General features: G+C 42.4%; 1 protein-coding gene across 1 annotated transcript in view; it reads right to left on the reverse strand.

Annotated features, from left to right (window-relative positions):
- Positions 1–17,705, reverse strand: part of pdlim2 (PDZ and LIM domain 2 (mystique)) — an 80,336-nt gene that overhangs the window by 50,399 nt on the left and 12,232 nt on the right. Inside the window, exons 2-3 of the mRNA XM_036578562.1 lie at positions 9,202–9,333; positions 4,049–4,200 (exon numbers count right to left, since the gene is read on the reverse strand). Coding sequence (XP_036434455.1) covers positions 4,049–4,200; positions 9,202–9,294 — 245 coding nt within the window. The 5' untranslated portion in view covers positions 9,295–9,333. The remainder of the gene's footprint in view (positions 1–4,048; positions 4,201–9,201; positions 9,334–17,705) is intronic.

Consider the following 17,705-nt stretch of genomic DNA (forward strand, 5'->3'; position numbering starts at 1 on the left):
ACAGCGTGCCTCTGGCATCCCAATCAGTTTAGGATGTGGTCTGTTAGAAGTGAGGTTTCCATCAACTGGAGTCGCACATCACATTGCTAACCTCGATACACTTCTTGCCAATGTGTGCTGGGCAAACAAGGGCAGTCCTCTGTTTGCATCATTGTGAGCTGCTCACCAACCTGGTTCAAGCAACCACATTACAGACTTTGTTATGGCAAGTTTGACCTCCTGACTCCGCCGCCCGGGCCCTGCCCCCTGTTCCGCAGCAAGGCCGCTTCACTACACCTCACGATCAGCAGCAGCAGCAACAGAGACTGACTGAAGAGCTGGTTGGTTTTGTTCAGTTTATTTTGTGTGAGTTTGAAGCAAATATTAAAAGGAATGGCTGCTGCAAAAGTTTTTCCTGCCTCCAGCGTCCTCCTTGAGCCCAGGTTAGCGCATGACATGCTACGAATAATTATTAATATTATTATGATTACAGTCTTCAACAACCTAGTTTGTTTCAAACACAATTAACATTATTATACATCTCAGGTGCCGCTGTCTTGCTGAAGTACTTATGGCTTGGCAGTTCGTACTGTGGATGCAAGGTCTGTATTGCCGCCTTTGGTGATGATCAGTTTTCTGCATAGATGGCATGTAACACTGTTAACATCTAACGGTTCTCCGTGTTCGTCTGGTTGGAAACCAAAATATTGTACAAGCTCGTTCATTTTTCACCGTCTAGGGAGACGGTCACATGTAGCGGAGTGTTTCATTTGCATATACCCAGCATTCTTTGCCAGACTGAAACACTACATTCTAATCTTTTCAAGTGGTGTTTTAAAATATTTGTAGTTAATTAGTTATGTTTGCATGGTCTATACTTAAATACCGTCTTTGCTGTTATAGCTTAGGTCTAAAATTTTAAAATACCATACATTAGAATGCTTGTACAAAGTCAATGGTTAAATACAAAGAACAACAACAAAAAAAAAATTCATATGGCAAGGGTACATGATAAAAAATAAAACGATAATTTAATTCATATCATCACTGGTTGAAATGATCACGATATTCGATAATATCGTTTACCGTCCCAAGGCTACTCCTGACTCAGGTCATTTAGAGTTGGTAGAGAGAGACCTCTTTGGAATGATTTTATTCTCAGGAATTCTCCTTGCTGCATCTGGCTGCTGGGCCTAGGTATCTTGGTACATGGCTTACAGACCATCTGTGCTAGGCCAACCACTGCATTTCACCATGAACACCTCTATAAATAACTGTGAGACCATGGTTCTTACACTGCTATCCCTCATCATGGCCATCACACAGGAAGGATCTCATGTCTCAGCCAGGAAGCCAAGGTGTGTTAAGGTTGTTCCCCATCTACGCTCAAACTTTCACTTGACCGCCTTTCTGTTTTATGACCAGCCCAGGTCTTGAATTATTATGTGGGCTTGACCCAGGATCAGGGAAGCTGACACTTGTCATTCAGATCAGTTAAATTGTCTGCTACATTGTCAAGAGTAAAAATGTTTCTCTGTCAAAATACAAATTCCAGTATCTCACTGGTGGATGTCTATGCCATTGCTACTGTGTCACAAGCCTGCACAAATACTGTGGTCCCACCTCATGCGCAAGCTTGGTGGTGCTCACTTTAGACTAGTTCCATTCCTCATGCCATTCTTTACACACTGTGCTTCACACCACCTCTGGCAATCAGTAGGATTTAAACAAAATGCTAGTTAAAAATGTAACTGTGGTTCTATGGTTGACTTTCAGGTGAGCCTTTGAGTCGTTAGTCAGTCAGCATCTGCTTGGAGATTCTTGATTAACAGAATCTGGACATCTGGGTTAACAGGTTATTAATGTCTGTGCCAGAGAGCACATCATTGCAGAACTTTGTTGATATAAGAGCTTGACCTGTGGGCAGGCATACAAGGAGTGGCCACAGTGCATTGTGCTGCCTCTGGCAATAATCCAGAATTCCTAGAACCATAACTAGTTTTATTAGTCCAAAGGAGTGATAATTCCAAAAAAGACCTTTACAAAAGGCCCTTTAAGCCTTCCCCATGGGGGGCATTTCAGGTCACAGGAAGCTCTTGTGTAGCTGGAGACAAAGATCTCAATAAAACAAAGCCAGAAAAAAAGTTTAATGTGAGTGCAAGTTAAAAATGTACTTGGGTAGTGTTATACTTGCAATTCAATTCTCCTATAGAAAACTGTGCAGGATTTAAGGGAAATACATTACACTGCAATTCATCAGCCATCAAATTCTCCACATATAGTTCTTTGTCGTATAACCAAAAGCTTGACTGGCTACAATGGCTAGAGAAAGACAAAGTCATGCTGACATAACCTTCCTCTTAAAAAGAAAAGATAACTGAACCAAAAAAAAACACACACCCCCTCTATTTTCGAAAATTGTAAGGAAGTGCGGATGGGGGCAACTGTAAACAAATATGAGAGGGCAGCATCTAGTCCTCCAGGGAGATGCTCACAAACACATGCACATACTGCGGCAGGGCGCAACTGCCCACACAGTATTGTTCTGGACTGGACAAGGATGTGAGGTGAGCTGGGAAAAATGCAAAGTCACATGCACACAGATGGAAAGCGCATGGATCTGGGTGCGCCAGTGTGTATGTAGTGCTGTGACTGTATGTGCCCAGACATTTATACAAACTTCAAATCACGCTTATAATTGGTTTGTGTAATCTGTTTATGGCACTGCATTTCCAATAGGTACGCCTTCATACAAGTGCCTAAGGCAATACCTTTAAATGAGGATGTGAGTGAAAGTGTGCCTGCCTGTGAGTAAAATGGTGTGTATACACACATAAGCTCATTGTCAAAAAAGGAAAACAAGCAAACGAAGGCTGTATAACAAAAAAAAGTCTGCAAGAACTCCAGAAGCCAATTGTTCCCTTTCCTGGGTGGAGTAACTGCAGACAGGGGTCTCTCTTTTTACTAAACAAAATAACATGGCATGTTTGCACAGTGTAGTGGCTAACTCAAGCGACTACTGTTCTCAGCTAAGCACTTGGCAATGCCACATGGTTCAAAGAGAGAAAGAGAGGGAGAGAGGGAGAGATGCTGAAAGGGTCAAGCCACTGAGCCACCCTAGGTCCAACCAGACAGAAAAGAAGCAAATGAGACAGATGAAGAGATGGCCAAGTATGCGAGACTTACTTACTGAAATTAAATTTTCAATCATTGTTCAACTGAGTACAGTCATCGTCTTGAGCAGTGTTTAATTCCAGGCCTAGAGGGCCGAAGTCCAGCCAATGTTCCCTACTCAAACGCACCCACTAAACTTGGCAATTTACAAGTGAGTTGAACACGGTGCGAGTCATTGTCTAGCACTGTCGCCTCACAGTAAGAAGGGCCTAGGTTTGATTCTCCTGGATGAGCGATCAGGGTCTTTTCTGTGTGGAGTTTTCTCCGGGTGCTCCGGTTTCTTCCAACAGTCCAAAGACATACAGTCGGGCTAGTGGGAGATACTAAATTGCCCCTAGGGGTGTGTGTGTGTGTGTGTGTGTGTGTGTGTGTGTGTGTGTGTGTGTGTGTGTGTGAGAGAGTGAGTGAGTGAGTGAGTGAGTGAGAGAGTGAGAGAGTGAGTGAGAGAGCGAGCATGTGTATGTGTGTGATTTCTGTGATGGACTGGCAATCAGGCCACGGTGTTTCCTGCCTTCCGCCCAATCAGCACTGGAATAGGCTCCAGCATCGCTCCACGACCCAGGAGGATATGCAGCTTGGGTGAGTGAGTGAGTGGGTGAATGAGTGAGTGAGTACTAGACATCAATCCCTCAGGAACAGAGCTGAACACCCCTGGTCTAGAGCCTGATGTGGAGTCAGAGTCTGCCTGGAACGCTCTTTAGACTGATGTTTGGGCATGACCTGACTAGATGTGACAGATACTGACACCACTATTTTTTTTAATTAAGAACCACATCTGTGCCTTAGATCTTCATGCACGTTAATATGTTTGTCTGCAGAGCGAACAATTCCAATGGTGCTAGATCTTGTCTGTGTATGTATCAATGGGTGTCTGTATGAGTGTGTAGGGTTTCACCTCTCCACTAGCAGCTGCAGACTTGTCTTGCAACTCTTGATTTTGTTCTGCGCCTCCACGTTGAGCATGTCAGCAGTATTTTCTCCATTTATTTCCATAATGATGTCACCAGGTTGGAGACAGGCCATCTCAGCCTTACTGCCAGAGTTTACCTAGAGATAAACACAGTTGACCAATCAGAAAAGAAATAACCCTTATTAACTCATAGTAAGATTAGTAATCCTAGTCCTTTTGCAATGGAACTAAGGAAGTGGGGGTACTCAGCCCGGCTCCTCGTTGTCACCTCACCCTGCAGATGTCAGTTCAAGCTCTAAAATTCAATATCATCACATTTACCAAATGCATCACAGTATCATGGTAACAGATATTCCAGTTTGCCTTAAAAAAGTCAATGTACCCATGCTTCCTTGAATACTCGTGCTGAAAGAATGCTTTACGAACTTGACAGAGCTTATTTTTATTGGATTGTTTTATTTGCACAGCATTATAGACATAAACCAGACACTCAGAAATAAAACTTACTGTTAATTTTTCATGCATTTTGAATGTTCTTTCACATCAGTCTGAAGTAGAAAATGAAAGAGTTTTTCATCTAAGTATCTTCCAATACTGCTAAAATTATAAATCAATACTGTCATGCAACACCAACACCAGTACAAACACATATAGCCCAGTATTACTTAGTACTGAACACTTCTGTGTTACTGTGTTCTGGCTTGTATCGTGTGACCGTTCCCCTCTAGTGAAGGCAGTGGAACACGGTTGTGGGTTTGAAGCCCAGGGCACTCCGCGAAGTGACACTGAGAAAACAACACCAAGCCCTTACAAGAGTAAAAAGCTCAAGTCCCTCAAGATCAGAGAAGCCACAAAGTGGCATTGTAATGAGATGCAGGGGACAACACTGACTTCTTAAGAACAAATTCAACAAAAGCTCCTCCTTTGAGACTGGAGTACCAGTTACACTCCACTCAAGCTTCTGCAGTCAATAAGACTTCAACCCCATTAGAACAAAGAGAGATAAAGGAAACCAGTAACCCCAGAAACAAAATGACAGAGCTCCAAAACACCAACCGATGTTGTTTTTTTTTCCATCTGTATTGAAAGCAGGGGGAGCAAAGGTGCCATGTCTGTGGGCCCACTCGAGTGGCAATTAACCGTCACCACGGCGACCCACAATAGTACATGCCTTGTCCAATCAGACCATGGCTCATTTCACATAGACTAAAGATGTCCCTTTTTCATTCAGGATACATGACCACAGAGGAAGGGACAATATGAGAGAGAGAGAGAGAGAGAGAGAGAGAGAGAGAGAGAGAGAGAGAGAGAGAGAGAGAGAGAGAGAGAGAATTAAATGGCTTATAAACCATGCATACACTAAATATATAGAGGGAGAAAGACACTACTGACGAAGCATACTGTGAGAGATTGTGAGAAACAGAGACAGACAACCACTGAGAGAAAGGAAAAACAAGAGGGAGGGAAGTGTCCCCATGCCAACCTCTCACCACTTCCACCCAGCCTGTCTGACTGTGGAACCCTTTTGGGAGGCAATGAAGAACCAAAGGGAAACATACGACCATGCTGTTCAGGCTGCTTCCTTCTAACCCGTTTCTACAACAGTGCAGTTCCCTTAGGAATGTGCAAGTAACACTTACAACCTGCTTTCTCCCAACTGCACGACAATCGTGAGACTCCCTTATTTCTCCTGACTGCTTATGCTGTGACACCAGGCATGCTTGTACTGGCTTGGTGGAAGGCACAGCCACTGACAAAAGAATGTCAGCGGTGGTTTCAAAAAACAATTTTAAAGTTAAACTGGGGGTTTTGGGTCCTTGAAAATAAATTCACTGTTTGAAGTTAATGTGGAAAGTGAATAAAAAGGGAAGTGGCAGTCCAAGCTGTGAAGGCATTTTTTTTTATCCCATAAACACAAAAATGGCTTTTGTGTAAAATCTAATGGGTTTTAAAGGCCGAATCCCACTTCACCCCTTGCCCGTTAGCCCTCTGTTTTGCACGTTCACATCTATGGGTAGGGTGTCCTGATTTTTGTTGAGATAGAGGGGTAGGGCAAAGTGTTAGGGCTACATGGCATGGAGTTTTTTTCCCAAATCGAGTGTTATGAGAACAAAAAAGACAAGATGGCTGTGCAAGTGACCAAAGAAACTCACAAATGTGAGTATTTTCTCCATTAAATCTTAATATGATAACCATTGTATTATCTGAGTCTACTGGGCCTGAACACCTCCCTCTGTAACTGGGTCCTGGATTTCCTGACTGAGAGACCTCAGTTAGTCAGGATAGGTAACATCTCCAGCACGACCACACTGAGCACCGGCGCCCCTCAGGGCTGTGTGCTTAGTCCACTGCTGTTCACTCTACTGACTCTCGACTGTACTGCAAAGTACAGCTCAAACCACATCAAGTTTGCTGATGACACGACGGTGGTGGGTCTGATCAGCAAGAATAATTAGGCAGCGTACAGAGAGGAGGTGCAGCGGCTAACGGACTGGTGCAGAAACAACAACCTGTCTCTGAATGTGGACAAAACTAAGGAGATGGTTGCTGACTTCCAAAGAGTGCGAGGTAACCACCCCCCACTGAACATCACTGGCTCTGCTGTGGAAATCATCAGGAGCACCAAGTTTCTCGGTGTCCATGTCACAGAGAACCTCACCTGGTCCCTCAACACCACCTTCATAGCCAAGAGAGCCCAGCAGCGCCTCTACTTCCTGCGGAGACTGAAGAAGGCTCATCAGCGTATAGAGAGGACAGCCGAGAAGATCATCAGGGTCTCTCTCCCCTCCATAATGGACATCTACACCACACGCTGCATCCGCAAAACCACCAGCATTGTGGGTGACCCCATCCATCCCTCACATTGACTTTTTTCACTGCTGCCATCTGGCAAAAGGTACTGGAGCATCCGTGCCATCACTGCCAGACTCTGCAACAGCTTTGTTCCTCAAGCGATCAGGTTTTTAAACTCACAAGGACTGATCTGAAAACCCTTACACACATACTCTGCATACACACACACACACGCACCTCTTTTGATGCTCTACTGGCACTATCTGGAACATTGCTGCTAACACTGTGTTTACACTGTTTACTCAAGTACTACCTCAGTAACTGCTGTGTTTATGTATGTTATCTGACTGCGTAAACTCACAGATCACAGCATGTTAAATATCTCTGCACCTTATTCCACTACCTCATGTCCAGAAATGAGTGCTGTGTCGGTGCTGCACTGTCCTGTCTGTTTATTGTATCTAATGTCTTTATCATATTTATTGCATTGTTTCTAGTTTAATTTTTTGTTTGCACACTTATGTCTGCACATTTGCACTTTGTACTCTTTTGTTCCATGTTGCACCCTGTTCCTAGAGGAACGTAATTTCACTCCACTGTGTACTTGTACATGGATGGAATGACAAAAGCCTCTTGACTTGACTTGAGTTTAATGTCGCTTCAGTGTACTATGGTTCTTTTCTTTAAAACAAGCAAAAAAAAAAATCGCGCTACCAGTATGCTGATGTCTCAGTAACTAGCTAGCTAAATTTCCCGTTCCACTTTAATAGCTGAGCAGTTCTGACACCTGAAGCACCAGAATATAAGTGCCGCTCCATTTAATGTGGAATGGGAAAATTTGAACGCAAAGCTGGCAAATAGCTGACTTCAGCTTCATATCACTGAAGAATTAGGGGTGGGCAGTAATAAATAATTATCACATCCCCCTCTTCAAAGGCATATGATGCCCTAAATGTAACTAAAGCCCAGCAGTGAGATTGCTGAACTTCACCCTCCTCTGTTATCACTGCAGACTGGCAGGGTCACCTACAGAGCAGCGCTAGTAGCCTGTTAAAGCAGTAATATTCTTTTTAATTTGAGGGTCCCATTTCAGAGGAGATTTAAACAAGGTGACACTCAAAAACAAGGGGTAGGGGTAAAAATAGGAAATGGGATTGAGCCTTTAAAATGATCCCAAATACATTAAGGCTTGGCTAACAGGACTCCAGACCTCAGGAGGGAAAAAGGGCATCTGCTGTTTCTATTGCCAACTTTTGAAACTAAGTGCCAGTGCATGCTTAGGTGAACTCACTTCCAATAACACTTCAATCAAATATAGTCCACTGTCCAACACATGTACTTATCCTGCCCAGTAATTCATGCCCTTTAACGAAACTCAAGACTCAAGCATCTCTGTCATTAACCGCTCATAGCCAGAAAAAGCCTCAAATGCCTTCCTAGCTTGGATTATGCTAATGACATTTATAAATCCAGCCAGTACAAACATTGTAGTTTTTGTACATAACACACAAATATGGACCAACATTAAAGTCACAGTTATTTAACTTTAGGGAAGTAGTCCTGCTGCCAGTATGGCGACCTTGTCTGCTAATGCTGGCACTAATATTTGTTATTTGTTATATAGTTTGCAACATTGCGTTTGTAGCGTGCTGTAACTTCTTTACTCTTCAGGCAGTTGTTAAGCTTTTTACTACTAAATCTCAAAAGTCTTACAGTTAAATATTTTTGTCTTCATGTTGCTTTAGCAACAAACACCAAAGTACACAATGTTCAGAACAAACATGTTCAGGGTGTCAGTCCTGTTACATCAGCTTCTGACATGCCAACTTGTAATATAATGGTATTTTTCCAGTACACATTGTTTGTTAGTGTCTACTCCTAACAGTACAGCTAACTGTTATGTGGTACAGCCAGGATATCCTCACTTAGAGCCATGCTGCCTGTAAAAGACACACTCTCCCCTTTTCTCTACTCTCATACCACTGCCTGTTTATGGAGAGCTCTTTAGTCACGTCCTCCTGTTCTACATGGAGACTTCCACTTCCTGGTCTTTTTCTTTTTCCAAGAGAGACTTAGAAAAATATATCTTGTAAAAAACGAAAACAATGGCTCGACCATTAGAAAGATATTTTCCCCTTTCTGTAATCAGGCAGCTTCCTCTCCAGCTAGCCAGTGATAGCTCTGGTCACAGTGGCCATTGAAAAAAGAATAGGAAATGGAGCAAAAAAACAAAAGACAAAAGGTAACACAAGGTCTGAGCTACATTGTTTCATTTGCTAGGACAGAAACAAGTTGCTAACGGTTAACCTGGACCTGTACTTGGGATTAAGATGTGAAAACATTACCTTGGAAACTGTTATGGCCTTCTTGAAGTCCCGCCCACCAGATATTCTGAAGCCCCAGGGAGATGGGCCAATCAGGTTCACAGGGAAAGCCATCACGTGACCACAAGCTGCTGTCCAATGCCTTCAGGAGCCCTGCAGGAGAAAGTGAGAGAGGGAGAGAGACACTTGTCAGGCTCTAGTTAACATTATCCTGAGCTGTCATGGATCCATTTCACAGAGGTTCTACCTCTCAGATTCATTCACAGCTGAACAAGCACAAACGCCTATTACCTGTTCTGTCAGCAGCTTCTATCCACTTTCACATGACTGTGGCTCAAATATGCTGACATACACTGACCACATCTAACAGGTTTCAAAGGAATTCCAAAGCAAAAACACACATTACTGACAATACCAGGGAGCTTATTAACCCACAGTGCATGCATGTTCAAAAGGTCAATTTAGAAAGAAGGGAAAAAACACACTATTATGAATGTGAAACAAAGACGACAGAAATCTCACATCACCTTTCACCTTACTTCCTTCAAATGTTGAGTTTTGCCCTCACCCATAGAGCTGGTGCCAGTTAAAAGAGAATTCCACCATTTTTTCTAAGTGTCTGCATAATTCAGTAGTTGAAATGTACACAGTCATTCATTTACAGTGGTGGTGATGGGCACCAGGGGTCACAATGTCTACAACACAAATATAACAATTTTATTTAATATCTAAAACCACCAACATACACAAGTCTACTGAGGTTTTTATATGTAATGTTGATGATGGTAAAATAGTGGTGAATCCAGGAAAAAAAAATCTTTAGGGACTGGCTTAGAATACCCTTAATGTATCCCTCCACCATAAACAGATTAGCATAAAATGATTAAAATACCTACATTTTAGGCCAAAACATCTCAAAACTACTCTAAATCAATGTCTCAGACATCAAGCTGAGTATTCATAACTATTTAAATGTAATAACTTTGTGATGTAGCTTTTAGAGGCTTTTCAGATGTCTGGTTCCTAGTTTCTCAAGAATTAAGTGTTTGCACCAAACTACCCTGAATGACTTTGTTTACATCTTAACCATTAGATTATGCAGATTTTTTGAAAGTGGTGGAGTTCCCCTTTAACACGAGGCCAAATGACCAAGCCAAATTTACCTATCTATGCTCCACCTACAAATGCATTCCTTCATAGCAGCTGTAGAGAGGTTTAACAAGCTTCACAGAATGTTGTCAAAAATCCCACTGAAAGTAATGAGACACTGTAGTGCTTTGTTTAGAGCCATTACATAATGTTGAGTTTCCAGTTTACAATGTGACAATACTAAGCTGGACTATACTGTTGTAGCCAACTGAAACTAGTCGGGCTGGAAAGTACAACAAATTTGCCACCATGCTACTGTAAACTTGATCACACAAAAAAAAACTAAATAAAAACCTTCAGCCCATTACCACCCTAAGTGTGTGAACTTTCACATGCATACAAAAAAGTATCACTTCAAATGAATAACATGCTTAAAATTGCAGAGTACAATTTCTCTTAAAGTTGAATAGGATTTTTTCATCCAAACTGACAACAGTTGCTACAAAAAAATAAATACAATAAATACATTTAAAAAAATTGGCAATATAGATGTGTCAGTTAGGGGAGCTTTCGTCAATAACTCAGTAACGTGTGACCTTGCTGATTTTTTATGGGTCATAATGCTGCTCATCACCGAGACAACCTCCCAGCTTGAAAAAGCCACACCAAACCTAACCAGAGGAAAAGCAGTTAGCCTCTCACCACTCTTTACCAGGGGTGGTCTGGTTCATGCCACAACAGTGCCCTACTAGCTCCAGTCACACTGAACTCAATTTATATGAGGGCTGCAGTACAACTGATTATCACTAGCACATGTTGTGCTGAGGAGACACTGACAGCACTGGCTCCTGAGTGATGCATGGCTGTGGTCAGTGGAGAGAAGGCGGGATACAGATACTACAGCCCCTAGCATGCGTTTAGCATGAAGCATGTACCAGAACAGCTTACTTAGTTTCAAGTTCAAGTTTCAAGTTTATTTGTCATATGCACAACATGTCAGGACATTTATGCATTGAAATGCTTGTGGTGAGGCTCGGACAAACACTCTACAGAAAGTAAACAAGTAAAAATAAAATTACAAGAAAAACTAACTGAAATATATTAAATATACACAAAATATAGAGAAAATACAGATAAAAATATACACAAATATAGAGAAATGTACACAAATATACAGACAATATACATTTTAAAGTGACTAAGTGACTGTTATTGTTCTTAAAGTGGCTTAGTGTTAAGGTGTTATTGTCCATAACAGAGATGACATGATGTAATAATAATACTGACAAAAGACTGAGTGAAATGGTATTTAGTGAAGGACCCACAGCTTCACAGCTTGTTCAGAAGCCTGACAGCCTGTGGGTAGAAACTGTTCATTAACCGGGTTGTCCTAGCCTGTATGCTACGAAATCTCCTGCCTGATGGTAGGATGGTGAACAGGCTGTGTGCTGGGTGGCTGCTGTCTGACCGGATCTTTTTTGGTCTTCCTGAGGCAGCGGGACTGGTAGACATCCTCTAAGGCTGGTAGTCTGTTGCCTATGATGGCTTCTGCTGTCCTCACCACTCCTTTAAGGGCCTTGCGGTCACAGGCAGTGCAGCTGCTGTACCAGACAGTGATGCAGCCTGTGAGGATGCTCTCTATGGTGCATCTGTAGAAGTTGGTGAGGATCTGAGGAGGCAGACCAAACTTCCTGAGCCTGCGCAGAAAGAAGAGACGCTGACGGGCAAATCTTACGATAGTGTTGGTGTGGAGGGACCAGGTGAGGTCATCAGTGAGGTGTACGCCGAGGAACTTCACACTGCTGACTCTCTCCACTTCGGCTCCATTGATGAACAGGGGAGAGTGACCACCCCTCTGCCGCTTCCTGTAGTCCACAATCATCTCCTTTGTTTTGCTGATGTTGAGACAGAGATTGCTGTCATGACACCACTCTGACAGAGCGCTGACCTCGTCTCTGTAGGCTGTTTCATCTCCATCAGTGATGAGGCCTAGGATGGTGGTGTCATCAGCAAACTTGAAGATGATGTTAGACGTGTGTTTGGCTACACAGTCATGTGTATACAGGGAGTACAGGAGGGGGCTGAGCACACATCCCTGGGGAGCCCCTGTGCTCAGAGTCAGTGTGGAAGAGAAGTTGTTCCCAACTTTCACCACCTGAGGTCTGCTCGTCAAGAAGTCCAGTATCCAGTTGCACAGATGAGAGTTCAAACCCAAGTCTGTGAGCTTAGGAATGAGTTTGGCAGGGATGATTGTGTTGAATGCTGAGCTGTAATCTATGAACAGCATTCTTACATATGTATTCTTTCTGTCCAAGTGTGTGAGAGCAGTGTGTACTGTTAGTGCAATGGCGTCATCTGTGGATCTGTTGGAGCGGTATGCAAATTGGTGAGGGTTCATGGTGGCTGGAAGTGTTAAACAGATGTGAGCTTTGACCAGCTGCTCGAAGCACTTCATAACTGTTGATGTCAGTGCAACAGGGCGGTAGTCATTCAGGCAGGTGACAGACGATTTCTTGGGGACCGGAACAATTGTGGTTTGCTTAAAGCACTTGGGAATCACTGACAGTCTTCAGGAGAGGTTAAAGACGTCAGTGAAAACCTCAGCCAGCTGGTTGGCACATGCTTTAAGTACACGGCTGTGGACGCCATCGGGACCGGGTGCCTTGCGTGGGTTAACTGCCCTGAAGGATCTCACCACCTCAGACAGGGGAATGGCTAGAGCGCAGCTCTCCTCATCTACTGGGAGTTTCTCAGCAGGTGAGGTGTTAGTTGCCTCAAAACGAGCATAATGAGCATTAAGTTCATCTGCAAGTGAGGAGGAAGAGCTGCTATCACAGATCACACCTTCTTTGTAGTCAGTGATGGTGCGCAGGCCACTCCACATACGTCTGAGATCAGAGCCAAGATAGTTGGATTCCACTCTGTCCCTATAGCTCCTTTTGGCCAGCCTGATGGTCCTCTGGAGGTCATATCTGGCCTTCTTGTAGCTAGCCGGGTCACCAGAGTTGTAGGCAGCAGCCCGAGCTCTTAGTTTGGCTCGAACCTCAGCATTGATCCAGGATTTCTGGTTGGGAAATGTTCTGACATTGATTTTTGGTACAATGTCTTCAGTGCATTTATTGATGTAGCTTGTGATGGAGTCAGTGTATTCATTGATGTCTGTGCCAGCCGCGTCACGGAACATCTTCCAGTCTGTGGATTCAAAGCAGTCCTGAAGTGTGAAGATGGCCTCATCACTCCATTGACAGACTGATCTGAGAACTGGTTTTGCCTGTTTAAGTCTTTGTTTGTATGCAGGCAGGAGATGAATAGAGGTGTGATCAGCTTTGCCGAACGTAGGGTGGGGGAGGGGTTTGTAACTGTCCTTGATTGCAGTGTAGCAGTGGTCAAGAGTCTGTTCTCCTCGGGTGGGAAATTTAATGTGCTGGTAGTATTTGGGCAGGACTTTCTTCAAGTTTGCCCTGTTAAAATCCCCAACCACAATAAAAACAGCCTCAGGGTGAACGTTCTCAAGTCCATTAATGGTCTCGTACAAAACCTCCAAAGCACGTGACTTATCTGCCTGAGGTGGGATGTAGACTGTACTGAGAATGACTGAGCTGAAGTCCCTGGGCAAAAAAAAGGGACGAACTTTGACTGTTATGAGTTCAATGTCTGGAGAGCAGCGACTGGCTAGAACTGCTACATCTGTTCCCCATCGAGAGTTCACCATAACACATACCCCGCCGCCTCTGCCCTTACCGGAGTCCAGAGTCCTGTCCTGGACAAAAACCAAAGAGAATAAAGCTCCAGTTCTGGACTAATGAATGCAAACACAGATGCTTTGCATACTATACATTCATGCTAGTAAACAAACCAGAATTTTGCAATATGGCAATATGTTTTGATCCCTTTTATAATCCATAATAAGCTGCTCCTGATCATTTCTAACTTTTTAATACCTTTATTCTTGTCATATGGGTCACTAAATACAATATATACTTTATACAGCCTATTTGTTGAACTATAGACATGGTAAATTGGTACGACTGAATTGTGGTTTGGGAAGCGCTGTTTAAAAGCTTTACATATTGTAGCCAACCAAGCTTAAGAGCTGTGGCCTGAAACCAAGCTAGTCACATTAAGCCCCAGTTCAACCTCCTGACATTAATTACTTGAAGAGTCTCTTGCTAAAATCAGATTAGAATATGGCTTTTTGCTTAAATTTCAACTGATATTGATACAACTCAAACCTTATTCAAACAAAGTTCAAGAGCCAACTTTTAAAAAGCAGATGGGTTGGAGTCGCATTGAGAATGTGTCCAATATGAAAATGTAGAGCTTTGCCACGTTTTCTGTATCATTCCACTATGCATGTCCAACACGTCCACCACAATCCATTTAAAGTATTTACTGTGAAAGCAAAACATCACTGCTCAACCAGTCATGAGGCAGGGAAATTATAAAAATAAATACAGAAACATTTCAGTAGCACAAGTAAGTCATAGTTCAGTGTCGAAAACAATGTACCAAAGCCAGTACATTCAATTCCCTTGCAAATAATTCTCTGGAACAGCCCTAATCTAATACAACACATTCACTACTGTTTTTCTCCACCAAAGGATACTACTGAAACCCCTGAACTGACATATTTCAACCTAGCAGAATCTGCAGAGGACAGACTGAGCAGTCTAGTCTGACCGCACAAAGTATATAGCCAAAAGCAAAAACATGCCTGGACTGGATTTAGAAACGCAGGGTCCAAAGTGGGCCAGGGTCAAGCCACCGCTGACAACCCAACAATCAGTGTTTGTGTCTTAACAATGAGCGTCAACTAATCTATAAAACTCTAAAGCCAAACTTACAGCTGGAGTTAAACTGACAAAAAGGTCAACTGCTAGAGGCGCATATTCAATCTGTTACCTTCAAACTAGCTTCAAAGACAGTTTTGCTCACATTTTTCCATCCAGATTTAGTTCCCTGCTCCTTTATCCACTGACCTGGGCACAAGCATATAGACCCAAGTAAATTTGGGGAACAGAGCAATGCATTTGAGAGACTGTAGGCTTTGTTCCAGACAAATAATATTCAGAGGTGGACCAAACAGTCATGGAACTATCATAAGAAACAATGACACAACAAACTAAATCAATATGCAAACAATGATAACACATGTTCAGTGAGCTTAACTGTCTTCAAAGGCTGTGATATATCTAGCTTACAAAATAAACTGTCAACATGCAACTCATGAGGGCTGTCATTGCTTATCAGTTAACAAAAAAAGCTACATTCTGATACATACATCAAGTATGTCTTGAATATATAGGCTGTATTATTGTAATGCAAGGCATTTTCAACATTTTTATTTTTACACCATACTTGTTCCTGGCTTCTTGTCTCTGAAATATTCAAAACCAACTAAAAACAGGTACACAAAGTTTTCACTGGTTTACAATGTTTACCTGCCAAGAATGTTCTATGAATGTGGAATAAGACCATGTCTCAAACTGTGTGCCAAGATGTTTACACAGTGGAAGAATGGGAGTGTGTTGACATGATGGAAACAGATTGACTCCCAATTGTAATTCAAGTCATGCAGGCATGCTGAAATCTAGAAGGTGCAGCGAAGCAATGCAGATTGCCTGAACCTATCTAATAGTTATACGATATATTTGATTTTCAGTCAATTTAAGTCAAGAATGTTAATGAAAAACATGAAAAAATACAGACCTTTTCTTCTAATTCTTCAGAATTTGGAAATGACGCACACAAACAATGGCATGAGATGACAGAACTGTTACTGTTATTGCAGTCTGGGACAATGTCAGCTCACAATACAGCTCAAACACTCCGCACTAAAATGACCAGATGGTTTATAGGCTCATTATATAACTAGATGACTAATAATGGGAAGAATTTAAGGAATCCTGGGATACAGACACATTAGCATCAGATCACTGTCTGTGTCATACTGTCCTGGATTTTATTTCAGGCCAAGAAAAGCATCAAACGGGAAAAGACAAAGACTTTGAGATGCAGTTAGTGTGTGAGAAAGTGTAAGAAGGAAAAGGAATCTACATTAAAACACCAAAAGACACACACACACACACACACACACACACACACACACAAAAAATGGACTCCTACCCACTGTGACCCAGTTCAGGCAGTGTCATCGTTACATTCCTTGAGCACTTGGGCTGGAGAAAGCATGCCCGCCCCATCATTAGCGCTCTCGGACAATTAGTGGGACTTAACAAGCCTTTCCCTCGTTAGGGCCTTTTAATCATTGTGGTCTCAAGAGACTCTAGTTGATCCACATTGTTATTCAGCTTGCCATAATCACAGGGGAAGGAGCCAGTCGTATTTCTGCTCACAACCTCAATTAGTCTCAACATCTTAGTGGGGACTCAATTCCCATCCTCATCAACTAGGCATAAATCTGATTTCACCCGCCTATGTTCTGCTGTTAAAGAAACACTCCAGCATCTCCAACATAATCTCCAACTGCTGTACGTATCATACAGGGATGCACCGATGTGAGAATTGTGGGTTGATGCAGAAACTGAGACGATGACATCAATATCAACAAGCTCACTTTATAATTTCAACAGTAGACACACAAGAACACAAAATCAACAGCAAATAAACACACACACGTTCCTCCACTACCAAGAGTTAGCTCACTGAAGGCTAAGAAAATTCTTCAGTCCGAAAGAGATTTTCATTACAAGAGAATTTGTTTGAAATATCACTGAATTTCCCTGTTGTGGGACTAATAACAGATTACTTTATTTTATCAATCAAATCAAGCCCCAATCCCATTTCACTCCTTGTCCCTACCACTTGGCCTTTAGCCCTCTGTTTTGTGCATTCACGTATAGGGGTAGGGTGTCCTGATTTTTGTTGAGATAGAGGGATAGGGCGAAGTGTTAGGGCTACATGGCCCTCCAAACGGAGGTTTTCCAGAGGCTCACTCCAAACAGAGTGTTAAAAACCAGCAAGATGGCTGCATGAGCGACCAAAGAAACCCACAAATGTGAATTTTCTGTGTTAAAAATGACGATAACCATTGTATTATCTTAGTTAAATGTCGTTTCAATGTATTATGGTTGTTTTCTTCATAACAAGCATAAAAAAATAAAATAAATTAATAAAAAAAAAAATAAATAAAATAATCGCTAAAAAGCATGCTAATGCTCTGTTAGTAGCCTGTTAATGAAACAAGGTTTTTGTTTTAGTTTTTTTTCTTATTTGAGGGTTGTCCCCTTTCATAGGAAGATTTCAACCACTAACTCAGTTCCAAGGGTGAGGGTGACACTTGAAAACAAGGGGTAGGGGTAAAAAGAAGAAATGAGATTGGGCCCTAGACTTTTTTAAGCAATTATCTGCCAATACTGATGTGATTCCAATATCATTGTGCTGCACTACCATACAATATATTACCGTAGACAACT

This window comes from Colossoma macropomum, unplaced genomic scaffold, assembly GCF_904425465.1.
Source record: "Colossoma macropomum unplaced genomic scaffold, Colossoma_macropomum, whole genome shotgun sequence".
NCBI classification, from domain to species: domain Eukaryota; kingdom Metazoa; phylum Chordata; class Actinopteri; order Characiformes; family Serrasalmidae; genus Colossoma; species Colossoma macropomum.